Here is a 23,497-nt window from a genome sequence, read left to right as displayed (position 1 = left end):
TTTCATTCCCTCAGGGAGATGGCAAGATCAAACTCTGCCTTCCTTAAGCACTTACTCATTGGTGGCTGGAGAGCAATGAAATTTCCTCAAGAGGAGATCAAAAGATGCTATTTTAGAGGAAATGGCACCTAAGGGTGATGGAGTTGGTGGTAAAAAATCAGCTACCCCTTCTTTTGTGAGCATGTGGCCTATCAATGTTGAATTGCTATTGATGGTTACGGAAGTGAGTAAGAGAAAGCACATACTGGAGTTTCCACTGTTTAAAAGAACTGAAAATCAAATGAAAATTGAAGCTAAACAAGGAGAACATTGGATGAGAAGAAGTCTTACACCACACAAACACACACACTCAAACACACGCACACAGAGTACTATGCATACGTGGACACACACGAGTAAGAATGTGTATTTGTATGGTAGGGTCTTGGAAATAGACATTCTTAGCAAATATGGATGACAGATCAATTGTAATTTATTTTCTTTTAACACTGTATCATCATAAAGAAAACTGGTATAAATGAAAAAAATCTATTTCAAATATCTACATCTAAAATTTTAGGCAGTGAAAAAGCACTTCGTTGACAAGGAGTGTGGAATGATGAATGTTAATTGTCAGAAACTGCTGAATGCCTTTTTTTTGAGTTGCCACAAACAAATTCACATATCAGAACAAACAATACTGCTAAATATTCCTTTTTGTTTTTTTGATTTTTTTTTTGATTTTTTTTTTTTGTTAAAACGCACCGGGGAAAAGAAAACAAAAAACTGGAAATTCATACATCTTTCAAAATTTGAAATTGAAGCAATATTTAGAACCATAGATGAAGAAACACTGTGGCATTGGTGTAATATACACAATGCACCTTCTTTTTTTATCTGTAATGTACATCAAATACTTTACAACAATGCATTAACAAAAGGCAAGAAACATCTTGCTGTACAGAGGAAACCCCAAATGCAACTTGAAGCCTAGATTCACAATGAATGAGGATATTAAACAAAGTGTGAGAAGCTGTTCCCCATAAAGTATGTACGCTGCTCAGTAACTTGTGCTTAACTCTTGACCCAGATCCACTGTTATGTTCTTCCTCCTTCCTTCAGCCACGTTCAATATACAGCACTGAACTTCAGACTCTAGAGGCCAACAGTAAAGTTGCCCCACACTGTAAAATATATATATGTATATATATATTTCTTTCTAATTACTCCCAGGTTTAGCTTTCGTATCTTTTAGCCTTCTAAAAAAATCTCTTAATTTTTTCCATACTGGTTATCTGTGCCCTCCTATGGAACAGGCTTTAACAAACTAAATTTGCAGGAAAAAAAATGTCTCGTGGTATGCATGCACATGCACAGTTCCTGGAGCTTTTGTATCTGCCCAAGTCTCAAACCCAGGAGTCGGGAGAGGCTGGATAGTGGCTTGTTTCATAGTTAAGTTCACTATAGGGACGAGCAGCTGAGTAGAAGTCGACGTAGTTGCCAGTTGACTTTAGTCCCAGGTGCATGTTGTATTCGCTTGCAGGTGGACGATGATGCACTTGGTCCTCAAAGAAGGACTCGTCATAGTTTCTTGTTGAATTCTGAAATGGCTGATATGGTTCATAATCTTTTCTGCTGGGCTCCTGTGGAACTGGCTGTGTTGAAACCTGAAAGACAGCAATATCCACAGCTTGTTAGATACAACTTATTGTAGGCAACGGGACGGAAGGAGTAAACCCCACTTACATTTCTCATGATAAAAATACAAAATTGTGCATTATCTTAACTTCTGCTCAAAGCACTACTTTCATAGTGAGTTAATTCCACAGCTCGGCTTTGTCATTTTATATCTTTACATTTATTTAATAGCATTATTGTTATAAAATATATTTATTATTTAATATTATTGCTGCAAAAGGTGCTGGTTTATGTCAAAAGTAATTAATGAAGCATAGCTTATACTTCACTTTTGTAACTCCAATCTCTGTGTAACTTGCAGCTGTATAATGCAAATATTGGTGACCAAAACTCAGCCTTGAAGAATATAGATGTAATCAATTTACACTCCAAAGATGCTATACATTTTGCAGCCTTTGACAAAAGTGAGATTTAGGAGAAGAGGTGACACCATATTCTTAAAAACCATTTACAGTCTTCAGGGTACTGACATGAGAAAAGTGCCCTGCAATGGATTCTTCTGCTACTGTTAAGTAGAAGCATCATCTTAACACCTGCTCAACACATCACAATGACAATGTTGTGTTGCCTTGAAGCTGTGGAATGCTTATGATAAGCAGAAAAAAAATCTCAAGACGGTCTTCTACCCTAAGGTTCCCATATATTTTTTTTTTCAGACATCCCTAGTGAATCTCTGATTTTATAGTTGGGATTTTATTGAAATCTGAAATGTATAAACACATGCTGACTATCCTAGAAGGCTATCTTCTGCTTCATGCCACCTCTGTAATTTTGGGCAGACTTTGTGACTGCAAAATGATGTAGCCTGTCATTCTTCACATGGTTATCACCAGGAATACGGATGCTCAGACACTGATGTGAGAACACTTTGTGGATCCTGCTGCTCTGCACATGTTAGTAATGTTCTCTCAAGATGGCAAGGAACAGTTGCACTGCTACAGTCCAAATTCTGTGATATTTGTTGAAAACAAGTATCTGTATTGGACTCTAGGCAGGCATTGAAAAAAGCTGCCTAAGTTCACTACTTTTAGAAGTCCCACAAGGGATCTTAAAAGTTTGGGCCTGATATTGCAATTGCACAAAGGAGTGTAACTACTCTAGTGTCTATGTCTAGAACTGCTATCAAGGCGTAACTGACCTTCAGGACATCATTCATATTCAAACAAAGGTGTTTAATTTGGACATGGGAGTAAAATTCTACATGAAGTAACCTGTTTATTTGTGATATTTTTAATTTTCTGGTATTTTTCTTCCATTTGCATATACGATGTTGCACTGGTTTTTTGCCATCTGGAACAGTAACATTTTAGTCTCTGTACTTACCTGGTTATGTTTGATATCTTCAGCAGGCGCACCATATGAATTCCTGTACAAAGTTGAGATTCCAGTGTTCTGAGCTGCAGAGAGAGAAAAGGAAGGAAAAAGCAGGTTTATCAAACAAACGTCTTTGGCCTAAAAGTGAATTCTTCATTAAATACATCATACAAAGCCTGTTTCCCACACTCCAAAGTCTTTAAAAGCATCCGCAGACTTTTCCTCCCACTGAACCGCCATCATCTTTGCTTGGGTGTACATACATCTTTTTGGTATTCATTTACTAATGGCAACAGGCACCATGTCATGTTCATAACAATTCTGTGCACTTCTTATATGCATCAAAAAAATAATTTCATATAAAGGTAGTATTCAATAACAGATTTCAGGTTATAGATGGGCTTATGTAACACATGCATCAAACAGCAGTTGTAAATATTAAGAAACATTCCAGTTCTTTCACTTCAGCTGGACAATATGGATTACTAATCCTACAGTCATTTTGCGTTATCACGAAATTATTCAAGCATAAGGTGATTAAATATAAGTGACAAGTTATGCAAAAAGCAGTATGTACTTATACTGAAGAAGTCTGGCCAAGATAGTCTGAAATCCTCAACTGCTGTCACTGCTGTCATTTTCTTCCCAGATGTCATACTACTCAAACGCAGAGAAAACTACAGACAAAACTGAACTACGAGTTTGAAACTGGAAGTATTTCCAAAGAGAAGGAGGATAATATACAGTCTCACAAAAAATTATTTTCAACCCTGTCCCAAAAAACCCCAAATGAAAAGCAAAGGATTTTCCTTGCAAAGCTGACTCTACTGATCCCTCTGATTTGGTAATGTAGCTGAAGGTTAGTTTGCCAGTAAGACTTGAAAGACTAGTTCTCATATTTGAAAGACTATGAAGGTAGCATTTTGAGTAGCTGCTGCACACTTTTCATGCATTATTAATTTTGCAGACATTTTAACCAATGATTAGATGCAGTTAATGAGGAATCTTACTATGAAAGAACAGGCCTGAAAGTAAAAATTGAATAGTCGTGAATCAGAGTCACCAGTGGAACTGAAACATACGACTTGTGACTTCTCTCAGGTCTCTGTGCAATGGTATAGAACCTGGAGGCACCAAGAGTGGCTTTTAATACTTTCACAGCTCAAAACTTGTGACAGCAAGCACTGAGCATCAGAGCTGAAAGCTGGATATGGGATCCATGCTAGTCACATCACTAGGAAGAACCACATTTCTGAAGATGTAAGCTTTTTCTTCCCTTGGCAATGTGCAAGCATGGACCTCTGCATGTAAAACTTCTTCTACCTTTCCCCCCACCACTGCACACTCTCTGGAGAAACGAATGGCATGGCCTTCAGCCAAAGCTGACTGGAATCTCCACAATTCTTATCTCCACATCTGCCACGGGTTCCATGCTGAGGGTATAATTTTTGTCAGTTTGATGTACTGCTCCATGTTGCTGCTTTACAGATCTCAGATGGTTTTTCTTAAAGATCTGCACCATGTTTGTGAAAACAGGATAAAGACAGAGGTTATATGGTGACTTGATGAGCTCTAACAGCTGGAAAAAAAGACTTTTCCAAGTTTCACTTTCACAACCATTAACTGATAGTGGTGAAACCCCTTCTGTTCCTTGAAGAGCTGGATGCAATCACTAAGGATGTGCAGAGTCCTCTGAAGGAAACAGAGAAGACTCCTGGAGGTCTCCAAGTGCAGCATGGCCCTTTTTTTTAAGGTGGCAAGAATAAGAACTCTAGTGACAGATGCTGGTTGGGCTTGTCCAGTGGTAGGTACGCTTACTTCTACCTGTATGCCAATAGGTCATAATAGATAGAAACAGGTGAAACGATGGAAAGTAGTGCTTGAGCAGTTTTCTTTGGTTGTCAGCATTAATGCCAGAGTTAATCTGCAGAGGTTCTCACTGTTCAGGTTACATTTTGTCACTTAAGGGATTTTTGAGACATGACTTATTTCAGTGGGTTTCTTCATATTCCAGCTGCAGCCTCTGGTGTAGTGTTTGAAAATACCCCTCCTGATGAGTCTTTAGTATTAGAGAAGTTCGCATCAATATTGCTCTTTATGGTGCATCTCATGACAACATGATTCTCAGCAGTACAGCTGCTAGATTTTTCCTTGATACCATCGTTTTAATGCTGTTTTTCTGATTTTCTTGCTTGTCCCACAAAATGCAGAATAAGTTTTGTTACACAAATTCCTCTTCTCAAGATCTAAAGACACTCAAGTTTTTCAGATATCCATTTTGTGAAGTCCTAGTTCTTGAAAAAACATTAAAGTGACATTCAATGTATTAGACTGTCATAGATGGAGGAAGAACTTCTCATAACCATTTTGTTTTTATGAATATATGTGTGTCAAGATAACCAGGTCTGAAGTTTCACGCATGCGAGTTTCTAGTCAGACACAACTGAACATACTGAGTTCAGATAGGTCAATGCTGTTCATGGCTGTTTGATGTCAAGAGTAAAAGACTGGTACAAGGTGCAACATCTGAAGGTATTATGAAGAATCTGATGAAAAATAGCAAACCAGACTCATGCTAATTTGTATGCTGTTCCTTCAGGCAATCAGACATTAGGAGGAAGGTCATGACCTTTCCATACTGATATATAAAAAGACATGTGGTACATATGTGCTGCTATTAGCCATGACTATTATAAACCTAGAAATAATTCAGAGTTGGTATGTAGCTGTCCAGTGCACTACTGTGACATTTGCACTGATGTGCTCACAAACGTCACATACCAGATTGAAGTTTTACGGTTTCTTGGATCACATATTCTGCAATGGAATATGGATACTTTCAGCTTATGGAAATAGTTGCAAGCTCTGTGTTGCTGATTTCACTGCAGTCATGGGAATACAAATTCAGAAGTTTAAAATAACAAAAAAAAAAATCCCTCAAACTCTTAGTAATCTTTTCTTAAAGCAATAAAAACAATGAGACATAGAATGCTTGAAAATAAATGCCAGGAGTTCAAGAATAAGAAATCTTGGTTTAGGCTAGCTTGGAGGTTGAGGTAATTCTGATTCTGGAGGAAATGTAAGTCAAGCAATGTAGCTGCTAGCAATGAATGCAGCCCTGCTCCAGTACCTGCTTCTGAACATGTAGGTGGCATCCCTGGGAACTCCATTCCCACTCTGCCATACTTCAGTGTGCTGCTGACTCTAGCTGTCCAAAAGCAGAGGACAAATATAAAAGAAAGAAGAGAATGAGCTGGATGAATGGACAGATTGTGTGGTTAATATCTGATTTTTCCTGATAATATTATATATGTACCATCATAAAAAAATTGTAAAACAAATAGAAAGAGAAGTCAATGAAATACTTTTTAAAATAAAAATGGCAAGAGAAGGGAAAGGAGTGAAAGGAATAAGAACCAGAGATATTTCTGCAGCCACATTTCTTTGCAGAGTTGTGAGAACTAGCTGAAAATTAAATTAATAGAGGAGTGATCAGTGTGTGTGTGTTTATGTGCATATTTTACACAGTCTCTAAACAGTACATAATATTGAAAAGGCATTTTCTGGTAGGCAAAATTGTGAGCATTCTAAAATGAATACTATGATCAACCTGCAGTACTTTGTGGTTCAGTTGCATAAAGGACATTATAGAAAAACACTTTTGTTTCTCCCTTCTGTTCAGTCTTCAAGGTGATACCGGTTAAAAAAACAGGCACATAGTTCCCCACAGCAGTTTTCTTTAAAGGCGACAAACATTGAAAATTATGTTACTCAGTGGTTTACGTGACAAATATGTCATTGATCAAATTCATCTCCATATATCCCAGTCACTTGATACATGGTTTAACATTTGGCTTTCAGATGCTGGAACTACTTATTCTGAACACATTTACAGACACTTTGGAATAACTAGTCTTTGCCCTCAGGAAGACAAACTGAAAATAAGAAAGTACAGTTTAGCTGGACAGGTAGTCATCCTCATCTGGTATTGTATAACTTGCTTTTTCTGCTATAAGCAGCATTTAAAAAAAATTAGTTCAAGACAGTAAAGGAAAATACTTTTGTACCTCACAAATTATAGGTAACAGAGGTCATTACCTGTCACTACCACCGCCACCTTCTTGCACAGTGAAAAATGAGGTAAGGGCGTGAGAAAAAATTACAGTGCATTATAGTTTCTGAAAGTAATAATAATAATAATAATAATAGTAAACCTGAGCACCTGTAGCATCTGATGATGTTTTTTTGTGTTCTGAATATACATGGACTTGCCAGTAAGTTTAAATAACAAAAGTATTCATGATTGATTCTTTATAACCAAAGAAAAAATAAATTAGTCAGAAGGTTTTTTCCTGCTGCTGGAAGAGAAAGCACAGTGTGTAGACTATGATGTGCATATTAGTTCAGTGAGGGAACTAAAAAAGTAAGAGAAACCTCAAAGAAGTGGTCCCATGATGGTACACAGGAACCTTATCTTCCCTGTTCTGAAGGAAAACACCATGGCATAAATAACATCACCACGCGCACTTACAGTTTCTGTTTTCCTAAACTGAATATAATACTTTTTGTCTTAAAAATATACTTTAGGTGACAAAATTTTATTATTAGTTATTATTTTCTACAGAGAGGAGAAAATGGACAGTAAATATAAAAGGCATCATAAACCTGTGAAGAGGGCAATGAGAACTTTGATATTGTGCCTCTATTTTTTTAGCTATCCTCGTGAAATCAATGTAAGTTATCATCTTCAGCCAAACTGTTTACTTCATAGATTCTTCGTTTTCCCCAGAGGTTTCCTGACAAAGCCTCAGGATGGCAGGAAGCCAACATTCCTACTTTGAAAATCCATCAAAAAACCTTCATTTCAGTCCCAGCCCAAAGGTCATAAAATTTTTCAACTCTAAACTGAGAAGAGCTTTGGAGAAGAGCATGGAGACAGTAATGGATAAATTGGGACTACAGTTGTGGCTCTACACTCAGTGTAAAATCTGTAAGTCTAAGAAAGCTTTGTGCAATACATCAGCTTGGCACAAAAGTAGAAGAGCAGATCAAAATACGTGTACGTCACGTGGAACCTGAGGAAGCATTCATTTCAGACCCATCCGCGTGGATGAACTGGCTGCAATGTACTGTCAGATGCACGAAATGAAATGCAGGCATTGAAAGAAACTTGCTATATGGACTTGTATTAAGCCACTTAAGTAAAGTCAAAATATACCACAAAATCACACACACTGATTTAATATGTTTTTTTAAATCAAATATTTATTATTTAATGAGCTACAATTATGTTACACGAATTCTATGTTGAATCTTGATGACCAAAACTCCTTCTGTCATTTCCTTTTGTTCTTATAATGGTGCTTAATTTGAGCTCAGACCAAATGTGCAGAGATTTGGTGATCTGAAAGAGAAAAAGTTACTTGTTAATTCCATATTTATTTTTACATTGGCAATGTAAGATTGTGAAATATTACACTTTTTGATTTGAATTTGTTTGACTTTATTCCCCTCACTGAGCTCAGGAGCTGGAAAGACAGTTAATAACTGAGCATGATGCTAAGAGTTTCGAGTTTCCTTACTAAAAGCCCACCCAAATAGTCAATAGAAATAGAAAAAACACAAGACAATATTAGAGGAAAACACAATGCAAAAATCAAAATGAACTAAAGGTTGCTGAGGCAGTACAAACCTCACAACCTGAAAATTATATTGTGAGAGAAAGGAAATAAGGGAAGTAGGAATGTGAGAAGAAAAACACCACAGTAAAAAAGAAAATGAAAAGGGGTGTGGAAAAAGAAAAGCTCATTTTTTTTAATGTGCAGAGAGAGACAAGACTTATCTGCAAGGAAACACAAATTTTCAGCAAGGAGACATGGTGTTTTGGTGAACTTTCTGATATAATTTGCTAGTCTGAATTTACAGATACAGCTAGAACAAAAACACTACTGTTTCTGCTTTTTCCTTTTAAGCCTGATGCTTTTACTCCTGAGATTTACCCTTTATGGGTCCTTGACAAATGGCTGAAAAAACTTCAGTCCTGTCCTTCACAATCAGCAAGTAAGGGCCACTGAATTATTATAGAAAACCACCTCATGCAGTGACTATGAAACACTCAAAACATTACAGACACATAAAATGCAGTACCTTGAATCTTCTGCACTTTCCTGTAGTACCCCACCGAAATCATTCAGGACACTTCTAATTTCTGGGGTTTCCAAATCCTCTTGACTGTCATTCTTCTCTTCAGATTTTCACCTTCAGGCTAATTAACATTCCATATTGCATTTTCACACAAGTTCCAGGGCTGGTCTTTAGGTTTTGATTACATAATCACATATAATATAGTAGATACAGTGTGAGTATCTTCATATCCTGAGTACAGTCTTGAAAGATGGATCTTATGGATGGATTGATGCTGAGTTCCTGGTAAGCAACCTCTTCTGCCTCTGAGCAAGACCTCTACAGAGGGCATGGGAGAAGGTAACAGGCCTTCAGACTTCTCACTATGATGTTTTGCCTGACCTAAGCCAGCTTTGGAGAAGGGGAGACTGTGATGCTTGGCACTACGTGACGACAAGTTCAATAATGGTTATATAAGCCTGGACAATGGTAATGGAGAGAGACCAACATGTATTTTGCAAGAGAATTCATGAAGCGATACAGCACTAGGAAAAGAACTCCAAATTTCCTAATTACTGAAATGCTAAGAGATTAATGAGCTCACTGGGGAAGAGAGACCTTCAAAGAAACCTGCAACAGATGCCACAACATACAGAGGAAATTACTGCATTTAGATCAGCCCAGCTGAGAAAGTAACATGGATAGACTTTACAAAGAGCCACAGATTTCCTATGAATACTGACATACAAAATGAGGTAACTGATCCTGGAGAGCATTCCCTGCAAAAGACAGCTGTTAGGTGTCATTGCACACGCTCAAATATACCAGTTAATTCAAAGTGATCAACCAAATTCCTTCTGAAATGAAAACAAATGTAAAATTGAAAAACACGTACAAAATTGGATTAACAGCCTTTCTTCTGTGAAGAACCATGATGTTCACAAATAATTTTCACATAGTGTTGTATTCATTCAAATATATATTTAGTAGTATTTCTCAAAGTGGCCAAAACTTGGGAATTAACCAAAGCAGGTTGACTCTTTTTTACAGTGCAGCAAGCCCAGCCAATCTTATAAAATCACAGCTCTATCACAGCTGACTTTTATATATGCTATGCAAGCAAAATCTCACCTGTCATGGTGTCTTTCCTAGAAGTGTGTTCTCCCTTATTTCCATGGTAAGTGGCATTAGTTCCAGTTGATTCATAGTCTGTTTTTCTTTCTTTTAGGCTGATCATTTCCCGAGGTGAGGCTGGGGCACTTGCTAGATAATAAAAATGGATTTTTAAAAAATCATATATGACTAAATGTAGGGTTTAACTCTTGAGTAAGTATTTCAGTAAAGTTCATATCTGTTAGTTTTCCAACATGAAGATGATTGAAGAGACACTACCACATTTTGTATTAATTGGACAATCACTTGCAAACTTAATTTTATTTCTGAATGCTAAATTTCTTTTACTTACATCTAAGATGATCGCTGTTAAAAAAAAAGTACAATTTTTTTTTTTCTTTTTGCTTTTCAGTTTCTTTAATTTGTCAAAACTTTCTGGTAGAGGAACTCCTATTTTTTTTCCTCAAAATGGGTACTTAATTTCCATTGAAAAGACTGTTAACTTTCGATTGTGTGAAAAAAATCCTTACAAAACTGTTTAGTTCCCTTTTCTCTTGAAAATAAACAAACCAATTAAATTATTCTAATGGAAAAGGGAAGAAAAGAAAGCCTTTTCCCCCTAGAAAACATAAACCAAAGAATGCCTAACAATTAAAGGCAACTCAAATAATTTTTTGTCTTTAAATATCTGTATGTGCCATTAAAGCAACAACTGCTACTTTAAGCTATTTTTATTAAAGCTAAATCCTTCATTTTCTATACTCATGGTACAGCTAAAAGGAGGAAAGTACAGGTAACAAAAAAGAGAACTGGGTTTTATACTCGAGCCTCACACACTGGAGAATGTGGAGGTGATCACTGGCACTGAACATGAAGCCTTAGAGCTTGCAATGCTTAGGAAAAGGAGAAAAGCAGAAGGAAAAATAAATGGCTTTCAAGTCAAGTGACTTCAATATATTTAGGTGTTGATAGATAAGGAACACTTTCCCTGTGGTGGAGGGCAGGAGAAGGAGCACAGGGGAGTGGCAGAGCCCCCCACAGCCTGGTAAGGACGCAGTGGTACAAAAATGTACTAAACTGCTGGTGCTTACCCCTCCACACTCCCCTGCCTATCCAGGTATTTGATATGTAAAAAGAAGCTCAAAAACAGTAACAATGCCTTTGTTCAAAAACAAGGAAAAAAAAAAATTAAAAATGTAATGTTAAAAATGCTAAACTCTTTGTGAAGCTTGACCTTAAGGTATATCTTCCATCACCTTCAAACTATGTTACTTTTTTAGTTAAGCAACAGTGATATATTTGCACTCAACCATGGAATAGGGAAGCACAAGTGATGTTGAATTCTGCTTTGATTGGTTTTGCTGGCCCTGGTCTCTAAATTTACAGAGTAAATGTGGGACAGATGTTCTTTCTTATGAAGCCATTAGAATTGGGGATTGCTTTTAAACTGTTTGTCAATAGTGATGTAAATCTAAAGCTGATAATCCGGCAGATAGAAAGAAACATGACGTTAAACTACCAAATCAGCTAATGGCAGCTTGAGTCTAATGGGGAGCAGGCCAGAACAGAAACCTTGAAAAAGCTGCTAGCTGAGAGACACATTTTGTTTCACATACTCCGGTAACAGTTGTAAACACTCTGGTGTTTTGAACATAATTGACTGATACAGATAAAATCATCTCTCTCTGTTCCTTGTGGGAATTCCCTTGCTCTTCCCATGAGAGAAAAACTACTTTCTGGCAAGAGTTAAAATGCAGATGCACCCTCTTTCAGAGTTTTTACTGGAAGCAAAGATGAAGATTTTGGTTGATATAAAACTGAAACTTGATATAATGTTTTTCTGCTCTATTTCTTAAAGGACACAGAAAAGAATGCAGAGCTCTCTACAGTAGTTTGAGCCTGTTATCACCCAGTCCTAAGGATGGATGGGATGGTGTGAGTTCATTTACTTCAACTCTATACCCTAAGGTAGGATCGAGTATACCAACATAATTCTTGACAGATTTTAATCTGGAACTAAAGATCTCTAATGACAGAGATCACATAACTGCTCCAAGCAGTCTGTTCCAGTGCTTTCTTTCCCCACTGCTAGGAAATGTTCCCTGATGTCTAGTCTGACTCCTTGCTGCTCATTATTTCCATTTGTCTGCTATGAAAGCAGAAAAAGTTCACACCATTCCTCTTCACAGCTGGCTGTTACGTGCTTGAAGACTTGGTGTGTACCTCTTCTCACTGTCTCCATCTCATGTCTCTTCGACTTGAATTAAACAATTTCAGTCCTTTCAATATATTCTCATATCCTGATTTTTCAACCTTCCAATTCATATGTGCAACTGACAAAAATCCCCAGATAATTTCTAAAGAACTTTCATCTAGTCAGAAATTCTCCTTATAATTTATTTTTAAAGGATTGGTTATTTTTTTCCCCTTTGAACGTTACCTCCAATTTCTCAGGATCACTTTGAATTTCAATAATGCTCTTCAAAGAACATGAGTTTCTCTCAGGTTTATGTCACACACAAAGGTAATAGGTAACTTTGGTGTATTATCTGGGCCATTACTAAAATCACTGAAGAGTACTGGACCCAGGCTAGGCTCCAAGCACAGCATTCTGCCATTTTGGCAATAAACAACACCCTTTCCTTCTGAATGGTTTTCAGTAAGTTTTTTATTTACCAAACAGTATGTTTTCTGATCTCTTGGCTTACTTGCCTTAGGCTTGTCCATAAAAATGATGTGTAAAAGAGTCTTACTGATCATAGGATATTGTACTTACTGACTTTTCCATCTGCAAAGTGCTTTGATTATGTTGTAGCAGAAATTCAGATGGATTTAATAAGAGCAATTGGTTTGCATTTGATATGGATACTACCAGGCACACAGCAACTTACATTATTACATAGAACTAGATACTCCAAGAATTAAGTAATATCTTATGTTTCTACTACCCTTGAGCTGCTCAGGTTCTGATTATTTATTCCAGCAATTTTCTAGACTGACTGGTGTGTAATGACATGCGCTCCTCCTCCTTCAGAAACAGCCACTATTATTTGTGCTTTTTCAGTCTTATGGTACTGATGATGGCAGTAAAATTTCATCCAAAATTTAGAGTAACAGAAGTGAGAAGATGGCTCTGGCAACAGAGAGAACTAAGATCTCAGAGCCAGACATTTCAAGCACCTTGCACTTACAGTCAAGATGAGATTTCAGAGAAGAAAAAAAGGAACAAGAGCCCTTTATGGACTTGTATAATGGCAGATTTTAAAAACAGAATAGCAGCTCTCAGTGTACTTCTGGCTACATTTTCACATCTCCTAAGTTGTGGTTCTGCAGGATTAAAATGCAGCTTCTAGATAATTAACAAAACAATTTTCTTAAAAAACAAACTATGGCATAATGGTAATCATAATTTGACAATTTTAATCCTAAACTCTCAGTGTACCTATGGAATGACAGCATTTGGTTGAACGAGTAGCAGAAAGGCCACTGAAAGACTGACAGTACACTCTGTTTATCTGGAAAATTTTTCACTGAGAATGGCTTTATCTAATGAAGGTATGTTCTACCTTAGAATAAAGATTACCCAATTTCTAGATCGAAAAATTAATTTGCACTATGGCATTAGTTGAGATACTTACATTAGTTCATTGTGCAGATCATACTGAATTGATAATAGCTGGTGTAAATATGCTATCAGTGTTACAGGATGACATGTGGACAAATCTGTGAAACTTATATATGCATATGCACACATACCCAGAATAAAAGCTGACAAAAGCCTTTAAACTTCTGCTAAGTGTGCAAAGTGGTCATAAACCACATAGTGGCTTTCATGACTAGGAAGTGAGCAACAGAATTTCCTGGTGCTACCAATGGATACCATTGCCTGAGATCTAGTCAGGTAATCCCCATCAAGAAAACACTCTGGGAGAATTTATGACGAAATGTTATGGGATAATCTTTCTTCTTCTTACCAGGTGCTAATGAACGAAATGAAAATCCTGTTTTGAACAGGTAATTTGGTGACAGTAAAGAGTACGCTCTGTGCCCTTCCACCAGATTTAACAACAAATGCAGACGTCAGGGAAAAGGACGGTGATGGTTTGATTAGCTCTGCCCTTGCCCCGGCCGGGCCTTACCTGAGCGGTTGTTCGGAGACATGCGCACGGGAGAGATGGAGGGCGTGCGGGATGAGGAGTACGGCCTTTGCCGATCCCTTTCTATCGTTGAAGATGAGGCTACAAAGTGATACTGTGACCATCCATCCTGCAACACCAAGAATTGTGACAATGGTCAGTGAAAATGTCACACAGCTCCCCGCTTTAAGCATAGTATTTTTCTGTGGTGTTTTCACTATGGATACGCCAGCAGGCTGCTGTCTTCTCCCTGCCACTGGGTGGTAAATATAGTTAGTAGTGCAGGACAGGATGTGCTGAATGTACTAAAACAGCAAGATTAAAAATAAATGTAGAAAGCTCTATAAAATAACACATCTCAGAAAGACTCGAATTATTAACACCGTTTTATGCTATTTGTTCAATAGTTCTGCCTTTTTTCCCACGCCTCTATTTTCACATTGCAAACAGCATTCTGGCTTGAAATATTTTCCATTTTATAGGGAGATTTGGGAATAAGTAGATTGGGAAGTTCCAAGATTACCAGACTGCACATCTATTTAGCTTAGTTATACTAACTGCCCTTTTGTTCACACACAAGAGAAAAAGAATCAATGCATTTTCCTTGTTCCAATTTTCTTCAAGGCATACAGAACGAAATTCTATTCCTTCTATTTAAAACTATGTTAATGGCGATGTATTAAAAAAATGCAACAAAGTAATACAAATATTAGAAACAGCTAGTTCAAAAATAAAAAGGAAAGTTTAAATAATTCATGTTTTATTCCAGCACCATAACTTAATGTAATAATACAAAATAATGTACATCACATTTTAAAAAATGTATTACATATAGTCTGGAACTATCATGAGAGCATACACTGACTTCTGATATTGTTCTTATTAAATGACAGTATTTCAAATGCCTTTAGTACTGATAGATTGCAACTGTCTTTATCAGTTCTTAATGTTAAATCTAAATCGGTAACACTGAGATTTCCCAATCTCACATAGTTCTAAAAATGCTCACTTCCTGCTGGGCTCAGTGGAAATTGAGCCAAGTATCAGGCATGGTGCTAAACAAAAGTTTTGCAATGAAATGCTGAATAAAAATAAGCACAATAAAACATAACCAAAAAACAGCTGGAATTTTCTTCTTGCTTATAGAAGAATAATTCATGGTTGGGGTAGTATAGTAAAGAATATTCCCATCCCCTAACTCAGCTACTCCACATATCCAGCAATGAATCCCACCCTTTCTCATGCTCTGCCTTTGCCCAAGTCATCTGTCTGACTTCGTTCCATCCACAGAAATCATGGGCACCCTGCTCTTGGAATAGGACATGGCTTGAAAACCCCCTTTTCATGAGACTCTTAGAAAAGAGAATTCAGCAAGACACAGCAGGAGGAAAGAAGATACTCATACTTCTTGTAGAGGTAAATGCTATAAACAAATTAGGGCAGACAGAGGTGACACCTAACTACAGGTGCTGAATGTCTGTATTCCTCACGTAATGCATTTGTACAAACAGGGATGTATCTCAATTGCAAATTCAAAGACAAACATGAGGAAGAGTGAAATATGGGCTATGGCTTTTACAGTACCTTCAGCACTTTCCCTGGAGTCAGTAGAGACTGTCCTCTATCACTCACGTTTAAGACACTTCACTGAACTGCACCTCATATTTAATCACAGTTATATAAGAAAATATAAGGGATAAATCAAGTTAATTAATAAAAAAATAGTAAGAGTGACTTGAAAAAAGAAATACTTGGTCTTTAATATCACTTCCTTAAACCAAAATTTACTATATACAACTTTCCAATCTATATCCAGTCTCCAAAAAGAAGTTTCTACACAAACCACATTCTCCAAGCTAGAGGGAAGGTTCATGATAATGGAAGAAAAACATTTGTGAAGCCCTAAGTTCTTAAATCAATCCAAAAATTACTGTATATGGTATGTACATATATATAAAATACATGTATTTTAAAGAAGGCATAATAGTTTATTGTTAGAGTTATAATGAATAGCTTAAGCCCAATAATCTTATCCAAGCATCAAGACTACAAGTAACACATAGAGCCTTAATTTTTTGTCTCTGTTTAACGATAACTTGTGCATAGATTTCTCTATTATAAAACTGAAGGAGCAAACATATGAGGAGTCCATGCCTTTATCCTGATGAAGACAAACTTCCTTCTCTCTCCTTCACTGAGGTCAGAATTTCTTACAAGAAAGGTGACTATATATCTCATTCTGTTGTAGTTTTCTACAACAGAATTTATTTCTGTTAAAAATAAATTTTCTTTTAAACAGACTGAAGAAGGGGAAGATATAAAGAGGACAGAATTTAGATCTGACAAAAGGAAAAAAGGGATGCACTATTTATTGCTGTCTGCCTGCAAAACAAGAGATGTCAACCATGCTTACACAGAGCAAGGTAGAAATGCTTCCAGTTTTGTGGATCTGGATACATTCATGGCCAAGTATACGCTCCTTTTTGCACTCTTGCTTCCCTCAAGTAAAACCCTGGTATATCATTCAGAAAAAAGCGACAAGAGTCTTTCCCTAAGCCTTTCCTCCTGTTGCCTCCTAGTCCATCAGTATTGTATACACTAATATCTGCAGCCTGGTTCTGATGGGAAGCAGATGAAATAAATCCCTGACACCTGCACAATCCCATGAACCTTGCAGGAACAGCACATGGCACCACTTTTGCTGTGCAGGGTATCAGCAGCTACTTTGTCAATGTTGCTTCCTCAGACACAGCACTGCAAGGTGCCTGAGCAGCAAGGAGAGCTGTGCAGGATGCTGGCATTAGTAGTCTTTTCTGCAGCAGATGTTTTCTCTTCTTCTCTTCCCTGCAAATGTATATTTTTCTCTCTGGTGACAGTAGTGCTTATAATGAGGTCTTCAAATAAATTCTGCTACAAACTCTCAAGCTGGCAAGGCAAATCAGCTCAATAAGACATGTGAGGCAAACTAAGACAAGTTTTGTACTGGTTTGGCATTGCTTTTGACTAAATAAGGCATACTCCTATCACTGTATGACAACTTTCACGGTGTTTTTCAACAGGCTGTGGGAAGCTCCCAGACCTAACAGTATTTCAAAACCACAATACTTCTAAGTTGTTAAGTTGTTGTCTTTAGCTCTCTTCTGCTGCAAGGAACAAGCTTCTTTCCTTGTAAAGGTAGACAGTTTGTTTATTTATTAAATTAAATTTGTTAAAACTATCCCCATCAACAATTCCAAAAGCTATTAGTATTAAATATTGAAACTAATTTTTAGGAGCCTAAAGGGGGTATTTTCAATTTAATGGCTAGATAAATACCACCTGACATGATGGCTGCTTTCATTAGTTTGTTTCAGGTCTACTGCCTGTAATGAAATTTAATTAAATTGATTTAGGTACTTAAAGGTACAGTATACAGCAGTGTCCTGCAGAGAAGAAAGCTAACTCAAGACCAGAGTATGTGAGACTGAATTCAAGAAACCAATTTACTAGCCACAAATGTGATCTAGGAGATGAAGAGTAAGACAAATTGGAAAGCAATTCAATGCAATTCTGTTATGGAATGGATGTATTTTTTAAACGGAAGTAATTAATTAATAGGTGTCAACTGCACACTACAGGAAAACAACCAGAGTACAGAAATACCATTATACATCCTTCCACCACATTTTCTACTGGGCATTTGTCTACATGTTGACTATACTGAATATATCCATTATACTATTATATACTTCATAACGTCCAAATGTTGTGACATGGCAGTGACATGTTTCTGACAACATCCTATTGGAAAAGCTGCAGGATTAAAATTGGGATGGGAGGTAGATAATCTCTATAGAAAATGAAAGTGATCACTTTTTACTGGGCTTAAGAGGTGAACTCTGATCGCTTCTTACTGGGCTTAAGGGGTGAACAGGTTCTTTACCTCCCTTCTCAACTTTCGGTCACTTTCGAAATAAATTGTTTTCGTCAGGCCCATGGGAAAATAATTATTTTGCCAGGGTGGCTAAACTTATTGTGCCAAACACCTATCACATGTGTCTCATGAAAATATAAATTGCTTTTTCTTTCTTTTCTTGCTATTCTCTTTGTGTTTAAAATGTAAGGATGGAAAGCAGATTTCTATTGTGTTTGCAAGAATTTCCATTTCTCAGAAGTCACTGGTAGTGGAGTCTTTGATTTGAGGGGATGATTTGTGGAGGTGGATGATACCAGACACAACATCTTCTCTCTTGTAGTACAGTAACATTGTGAGGACTGAATTAAATTAAGTCCTGGTGGGAACTGACAACATGTTGACCCAACAGAGAACCAGAGTTCCTGCCTGAAAAATTCACAGACATTAGAAGAGTGAGGTGGCCAAGGAATGTCCAGGCGTCACGGAGAGTATGGGATACCTCACGGCATCCACTCAGAAAGAAAGCCCACAATAGTTCATGTACTAACAGCAATGCAGCAGAAGTGAAAACAAGCCCTGATTATGCTGATCAGCTGCTATAAGAACACACTGACTTGAAAAGCACTGAGTGCTCTAGAAAAACTGTATTATGTATGATGGCTGTATGATGGCTCAGTGTCTTTCAATGTTGAAGAGCAGAGTCTGCTCTGACTCCTGGCCATGGGTGTTTGAATATTGCCAGGAACAGAGAAGAGGAACTTCCTGTAAACAGAAAATTTCTACTAGAAAGGAAAATTAAAATGATACAACAAGTACAATAAAAATACAGCAAAGGCCTGAAAAACTATAAATAATGTTGTGTCCTGCCTTCCTGAAATTTACAACCTCTCCAGCATGCTACCTCTTGCTTCAGGTAACCTCTGATCCTCTTGTAACCTGATTTAATAGACGTTTTACAGACAACTTGAAGCACATAGGACCAGACTTGCTTCATCATCCTATTTCCTTACCCTAAGTCAGCTTTTTACTGGTTCCAGGATATTAAATGCAATAATAACTGTTCCTGTAATGGCTATAAGCTGTAGAAATGTGAAGTTTTGGTAGACAACCTCTTGCAGGGATCAGTAAGTAGACCCACTGTGCTGTTAGAAGTAGGTGACACAGCAACAAGGCAAAGTGCCTGTAAGTATGTAATATAGGATCTACTCGCTTTGAAACTCAGCCAGACACTGCTCTGAGTTGCTAGTGTTGCTTCCTTCTCAAGCTAAAGCACCACTGTCAGGTTAAATGAAACACCCTGACTGGTGTGCACCAGTGTGACACTGTCTGCAGCAAAAGATAAATCTGATGTGAATTAAGTCAAGGCTCATCAGACTTACACAGGTCTGGGCAATTCTTCAGTGGGATTTTGCTGTCACAACTCTAATAGGACACAGCAGAGATTAGAACTGGATCAAATAATCTACGTACATTGCCATATGAAAATTATGTGTATGACTTGACTGTGATGAGAAATCTGAAATGGTCACAAGGTTGAGGTGATCCACAAAAATGTCTCCTGGAGCTCTCACATGGGATTTGCAAAATAATGCATTTTTTTATGATCAACAACAACCACCTTATCATTCGGGTTTACAGCCTGGGATCATATTACTTTGTTTTAATAAAAGAGAAAGAATAAATACATTTCCCAGTGTTTCTCAACAAAGATACCAAGCCAGCCCCATGGCAGCAAGGGAGGAAGCCAACTAGTCTCCACCAACAAGACCTGTGCACCACTGGAGGGAATGACAATGAAATTCAAGCTGCTGAGGAAGACAAACATTGTCTAAAAAAGCCCTGCCTCTGTACTTGAAGATTATTTACTTTGGAAGAGAGATTTCAACTAAATTCTTACCGCTTCAAAAACTCTAGAAACACTCCTGAAAAACAAACCAACTAATTTTAGATAAACTATCTAATTTAAACCCGAAGGTGCTTTTTTATTTTCTTTCAATTTACAAATTCAAACTGAATTTACACTGTCAAATCCTATTAACAGTAAATGATTCCTGAAAGTATTGTTCTTTCTGGATTGTGTTGTTTTCAGAAAAAACTCAAAACCAGAAAGGAATTCCTGGGTGTTGACCTGCTTTACGGTGTATTACAAATAAACATTATTTTACTGCCATCAATCCCACTAATTCTAACGAGTCTTCACATTTTTATTCCTAGGATTTTATCTTTTGCTTCCAAAGAGGTAAATCAAGATATGTTGTTCAAGAGAAGAGTAGGGATTGAGCCTGGAAGATCCTGGTGTTCACTCAGTTTACATATCCGTTTGGTTTAAATCCTTAAGTCTGGAGTAATTTCAATGGCTTCAAAAGGGCTGCTGACTCCAAGTGTTGTGTTTCCCCATCTCTTCCAAATAGTTATGAGCCAAGCACCCAAAATCAACAGACCCAAAGTGAAGACATGCATCGCTCAAGCTCATCTTAATTTGAAGATTTTAGTACTTGTGCTTATAGTCTCATTTGCACAAATTATGGAAGCCAGAAGATTATTTTTAAAAGAGAAATTCATCACATTTGGGGGCTTTAAAAATATTACATTAATTTGGATAAAAGAGCAGGATTTGGTGACAGGATGAGAAGTTAGCCAAAGCGTTTAAAGGAAAGCACAGCTTGCTTGCTATGCCTTTTCATGACGATGATGATGATGAAGCTGGTTGTTTGCTGGTTAAAGGTCATGCTGGGAGTACCACTCCTGTGTGAGCCTCTGAGGAAGGGCTCTCCCTCCTCCCCTGCACAGACCTAACTGGGGGCAGAGGATGGAGTCTCTGCTGAGAGCCCCATGGGAGCAGTGCCATCACTTGAGCCAAGGCAAAGAGCAGCAGCAGCAGGGCCAGGCAGGGAAGGACCAGGGAAGGGCCAGGCAGGGAGCAGAGCTCCACTGGAGCAGCCACCTCTCCCAGGGACCCTCAGTCCTCTGTCCCAGTGCCCAGTGCTGGGGCTGTTATGTTGCTCCACAGCTGGTGCAGCTGTGTGACACACACACTGCTTCCATCTCCTGTCTGGAGCAGTGGGCTTGACCTCAGTGCTTCTCATCTGAATTTCAATGTACAAATGGTTTTCACTTATAAGTGACCGTTTCTGCATCCCAGACACAGCAGAAGCTCAATTGCCTAAGAAGCTGAAATATAAATACATATTGAAATACGTATTTAGGGCAGCATGAGGCTTAAAGAAGGGCTCCTAGTCAGACAGTCATTAACTGCAGCAAAACTGTCTGGCACTGGCTGAGGATTATTAAGTTTTCTGTAGGCTCTTTGAAGTGACATTTTCAGAATCGGTGGTTAAACTCATTTTTTTTTGAAATGAGACATGTACCTCCCAGCCTCCATCTCAGCTTCTCTGAAAGCAACACCATTATTCTCCTACTGTCAGCACTCCATCTCAAAATAATCTACAATATTTTCTCTCCCTGTTTTTCTCTTCCATTGCAGTGCAAGGCATATTATATTCTTCTGAGAGTATCATCCATTTTTTTTTCTTTCAAAGTACCACAGATGGCCTTGGTGACTTTTCTCTTTTTTCAAATGAACTTTCTGATGTGCATTGTTATCATCTTCTAATCACAGATCTTGTACCTTAATTTTTGCACCTCATCCCTTGCTTTTAGCTATGAAGAGACACACGATGAGGGAAAGATAGCGCTAATTACTTGCCAAATCTATTCAAGTGAGAAACAGCTAGGAAATTATCCCTGGTGGTTTTATAGAGTGCAAGTCTTGGATGTTTTAGGCAATCAGTGAGGCATTGCTTTACCTATCCATAATTAATTATTGATTTCCTGTTGTGTGAATTGCAAAGATGACAAGACCTAATCTGATGAATAAAATAGCTGCAAGAAAAGAGAATTGTATGTGAGGCAAAGCATGAAGGACAAGACTTCAGACACGGCAGAGTTCATTATTCATTTTGCTAAGGTTATTTGCAGCCAAAAAATAAAACTTTCAAAACATTGCAATAAAATAAAATGCATTCATTTCTCAAAGCATCACTTTGCCTCTTATACAGAAATAAAATTGTTTTAATATATTTTAGAGGAAATGAAGGCAGTAGAATTTCTGTTCTTCTATTTTCTCCTGCATAAGGTATATAAGCTATAATTTAAATTGTTGGAATCACAAAAGAACTATTCTTGCTTGTATCTTGTACATACAAAAAAGCCCTTGCCTGCAAGAAAATGTGTACATTGATTTTTGATTTGTATTGTAATTTTCATTCCAGTAATGAAATTCCACCTATCTTAACACATATATGATCTAAAAATGCAAACTCTGGCTGTTGACCATAAAATTTCAGGAGAGAGATAAGTACTCCTTTATGGTCAGGGTCAGTTTCTTAAATCTACTGTCCTTCAAAAGGCTAGAAAACAATCAACACCTCTTACTCTCACTTTTCATACATTTAACCAGAAAATCAATCAGATACAACTCTTCTATTATACCTGTGAGTGTAAAACATGAAAAAATCATTATCAGAGTAAAATTTTCACTGTTCTTCCTTATGATAAAGAACACAGTAGTACTGATGATACTGACCAAGATCAAGAGCCATTAGTAGTTTGTGCTCCCCAAAGAGCAGCAGTGCAGCTGAAAACAAAGCATCAGTTTATCCAAATGTGGAGCTGTTTGACATAATAGGAATTAGTGCCCCTTCAGAAAACCCACTGGAGGAACTCATGCTGTCCTTGGTTTTAGGTCAAAAGTTTGTGCATAATACACTTAAATCAGAGAGTTAGAGATCCAACTGATTACTGCTAAGGTGTGTGAGTTTAAGGATATTCTGCTTTGAACATGTAGTTCACCAGCACACATGGACATTAATAATAGAAATGCACATTATTTTTTACTGATACACCTTTGACAGTTTGTGAAGTAAGTATTATTAACTCAAAGAGAAATATGCTGTTGGACCAAAGACTACAACTCTCAATTTAGAGGATCCTCAACTTTCTCTAAAAGCGCTCTGTACAATTAAAAGTGATAAAACCCATTCAGAAACTTCCAGTGAAACTTCTCATTTCTACTTTTTGCAGGAAGAAGTAGCTACAGGTCCTTCATCAAGACAAACTCTATCAGCAAGTAAAGGAAGTAAAACTCTCAGAACAAAGCACACATACTATAAAAGAGACTCCTTTCAAAAGATAAGGTTTCTTTCTTGTCTGAAATGGCAGACATATTTAGGGCATTTTT

At 37.4% G+C, this 23,497-nt stretch overlaps 1 protein-coding gene across 3 annotated transcripts in view; it reads right to left on the bottom strand.

Annotated features, from left to right (window-relative positions):
* Nucleotides 1–411: 411 nt before the first annotated feature.
* CTNND2 (catenin delta 2) overlaps nucleotides 412–23,497 on the bottom strand; it is a 419,330-nt gene continuing 396,244 nt past the window's right edge. For all 3 annotated transcript variants that reach the window (XM_083856451.1, XM_083856449.1, XM_083856450.1), the window contains 4 exons: nucleotides 14,367–14,493; nucleotides 10,246–10,377; nucleotides 3,001–3,074; nucleotides 412–1,646 (listed from right to left, as the gene is read on the bottom strand). In XM_083856451.1, the coding sequence (XP_083712577.1) occupies nucleotides 1,386–1,646; nucleotides 3,001–3,074; nucleotides 10,246–10,377; nucleotides 14,367–14,493 (594 nt within the window). In that variant the 3' untranslated portion in view covers nucleotides 412–1,385. The remainder of the gene's footprint in view (nucleotides 1,647–3,000; nucleotides 3,075–10,245; nucleotides 10,378–14,366; nucleotides 14,494–23,497) is intronic.

Source organism: Zosterops lateralis, assembly GCF_965231275.1.
Source record: "Zosterops lateralis genome assembly, chromosome: 1".
NCBI lineage: Eukaryota > Metazoa > Chordata > Aves > Passeriformes > Zosteropidae > Zosterops > Zosterops lateralis.
This window is presented reverse-complemented; position numbering and strand designations above follow the sequence as displayed.